The 2703-nt window shown below is 63.4% G+C and overlaps 1 protein-coding gene across 1 annotated transcript in view; it reads left to right on the top strand.

Annotated features, from left to right (window-relative positions):
* LOC104507144 (NEDD4-like E3 ubiquitin-protein ligase WWP2) overlaps positions 1 to 2695 on the top strand; it is a gene marked incomplete at its 3' end in the record, with an annotated part of 6013 nt that extends 3318 nt beyond the window's left edge. Inside the window, exons 7-11 of the mRNA XM_010148331.1 lie at positions 542 to 675; positions 802 to 942; positions 1504 to 1624; positions 1983 to 2087; positions 2578 to 2695. Of these exons, the coding sequence (XP_010146633.1) occupies positions 542 to 675; positions 802 to 942; positions 1504 to 1624; positions 1983 to 2087; positions 2578 to 2695 (619 nt within the window). The remainder of the gene's footprint in view (positions 1 to 541; positions 676 to 801; positions 943 to 1503; positions 1625 to 1982; positions 2088 to 2577) is intronic.
* Positions 2696 to 2703: the final 8 nt, after the last annotated feature.

Here is a 2703-nt window from a genome sequence, read left to right as displayed (position 1 = left end):
GGAGCCTGGGGAGAGGTCCCTGGCTGGTGGCCCTGCGAGGTGTGCGTGTGGGAGGGGGGCTGCATGCTGCTCAGGTCCCCACTCTGTCCTGCCCTGCCCCGCGCGTTGCAGGATACCAATAAAACCCCAGACTATTACTCACCGCTGGGCCGTTCTAGACAAGCGTCTGCATTATTTTTGGCTGCCTCTGCCTTGGGGCTCCTGGAAGCCAGGGATTCAGGGAAGCCACAGCGCAGCTCTGTTTAAACAAGTGCTCTTAATAGAGCTGTGAGGGGAGAAGTAGACACGGTGGAATTTGTGGTGGGGAGGGGAGAGGGGCTCTGAGCACACCCACACCGGGTGAGCCACCCCTGGGCAGCGCTGCTGGGGGGAGCCCGCTCCTCCCCACTGTGTTTGCCAGCCAGGAGTGAGTGCCGCAGCTCTGGGACCCCAGGAGCAATTCCCCTTTGCCCCATGATGGAGCACCGTCTCGTCCCGTCCGTCTCGTCCCGCGGGTCCATCCTGGGGTCTCCCGTCACCTGGTGTCACCTCCCTGCTGCAGGCTCTGTATCATGGGAAGTTCATTGATACCGGCTTCACGCTGCCCTTCTACAAGCGGATGCTGAACAAGCGGCCCACGCTGAAGGACCTGGAATCCATCGACCCTGAGTTCTACAACTCCATTGTCTGGACCAAGTGAGTGCCCCGTGTTCCCCCCGACATGGACCCATCCTGCTGGGGGGGTGGCAGCGCTCCTCCCCACCGCCACTCGCTGCTGCCGGGGGCCTCCGTCAGAAATCACATCCCACTGTCCTCCCGCAGGGAGAACAGCCTGGAGGAGTGCGGCCTGGAGCTGTACTTCATCCAGGACATGGAGATCCTGGGCAAGGTGACCACCCACGAGCTGAAGGAGGGTGGCGAGAGCATCCGGGTGACGGAGGAGAACAAGGAGGAGTACATCATGTGAGTGGCACCTACCCCCACCAGCTGCAGGGCAGTTCTGGGGTGGAAACATGGGGCTTGGGACGTGGCCGCTTCCCTGGGCTACGTGGCCTGTGACAAGTACGGGCTGGTGCGGTCGGCCGAGCTCCGCTGCGGTCTGGCTTGCTGCTGGCTGGGCGCTTGCCAGTACTTTCAGGAAAGAGGAGAGGGGAGAGAGGGTGAGACTTCTCTCCCTGTCCCGTGGCTGCTCCCCCTCCCTGTCTGCTGCTGGGCTGGCTGGGGGCTGCCAGGGCTGGCTCCTGTTGATGTTAGGCTCCAGCCAGGGGAGATGGTTTGCACCCCTCAACCTCCCGACGGCTGCTGGGCTGTGCTCAGGGCTGTCAGCCGCTTTTGAGTTCGGAGGTGGAGAGAGAAACCCACTGGTGGGAATTGAGGGGTGGCCCTGGTGATTTGCAGGAGCCCCTCTCCCCTTCCCCACACACCCTTGCGGCTCCCAGGCCCTCCCCGCCAGTGGGAGGGATGATGGGGGTTCCTTGTGTTGGGGCAGCGGGGCCTGCCTGCCGACCGCTGTCTGCCTCCCAGGCTGCTGACAGACTGGAGGTTCACGCGGGGCGTGGAGGAGCAGACCAAGGCTTTCCTGGACGGCTTCAACGAGGTGGTGCCGCTGGAGTGGCTGCGGTACTTCGACGAGAAGGAGCTGGAGGTGAGCTGGTGCCTTTGCTGGGATGGGGAAGAGAATACCGGTGCTTCCCACCCCGGGGCAGGCTGCGGTGGGAATGGCACGTGGTGATGGCAGAGCACACGGGCTCTGCTTGCACCCTCTGCGCCTCGGCTCTGCTGATGGGGGTACCCCCGCGCCAGGTGGTAAGGTCTGCGGGGTGGCTCAGTGGGCCCGTTAGCAAGAAAACGTCTCATTGGAGACGAGGAATTCCTCCCAGACACCTCCGCTGCCTGGTGCTGGAGCCTGCACTTGTGAAACCCGGCACTGGAGGAGTCGGTGCCCTGAAGCAGGGGTACAGGGCCCTGCTTCTGCCGCGCTGCTGACTGTCCTGTGTCCTCAGCTGATGCTGTGCGGCATGCAGGAGATCGACATGAACGACTGGCAGAAGAATACCATCTACCGACACTACACCAAGAACAGCAAACAGATCCAGTGGTTCTGGCAGGTGAGCTCCGGTGCCGGCAGTGCCTCCATCCTGCTCCCCAGCCCTGGCATTGTCCCCTCCCGTGGCCTGGGGCAGGCAGGGCTGGCAGAGGCCCCGCCGCAGGGGACAGCAGGCAGCACTTAGTGGTCAGCATGCTCCTGGGCAGGATGACAGGACAGGGTGACATGTCCTAGCGCTGTGCCAGTTCAGGCGGTGCTGCTCTGTTCTGGCCAGGGGAGAAGGGGCTCAAAACTGGCTCTGAAGGAGGGCAAGGCTGGGCACAGCTGCTCCCCAAAAACCCCTCGGGATGCACTTATCCCCCAGGATGCGGGCCTGTAGGCGAGGGCTGGACCATGTGCTGCACCACACTGGGCTGTATCCGAACCCGGTTGGCCAGAGGGTATGGGGTGTTCATGGCAGGAACGTGCTGCAGGATGGTGCCCCAGGCACGGCCAGGCTGGGGGTTTGGGGGTGACGGGGACCCCATTCTCCTGCCGCGTTCTTGTTGCAGGTGGTGAAAGAGATGGACAACGAGAAGAGGATCCGGCTGTTGCAGTTCGTGACAGGGACCTGCCGCCTGCCCGTCGGGGGGTTCGCGGAGCTCATCGGTGCATCTTCCTGGGCGCTTGGTTTGGGT

This window comes from Eurypyga helias, unplaced genomic scaffold (assembly GCF_000690775.1).
Source record: "Eurypyga helias isolate BGI_N326 unplaced genomic scaffold, ASM69077v1 scaffold41733, whole genome shotgun sequence".
NCBI lineage: Eukaryota > Metazoa > Chordata > Aves > Eurypygiformes > Eurypygidae > Eurypyga > Eurypyga helias.
This window is presented reverse-complemented; position numbering and strand designations above follow the sequence as displayed.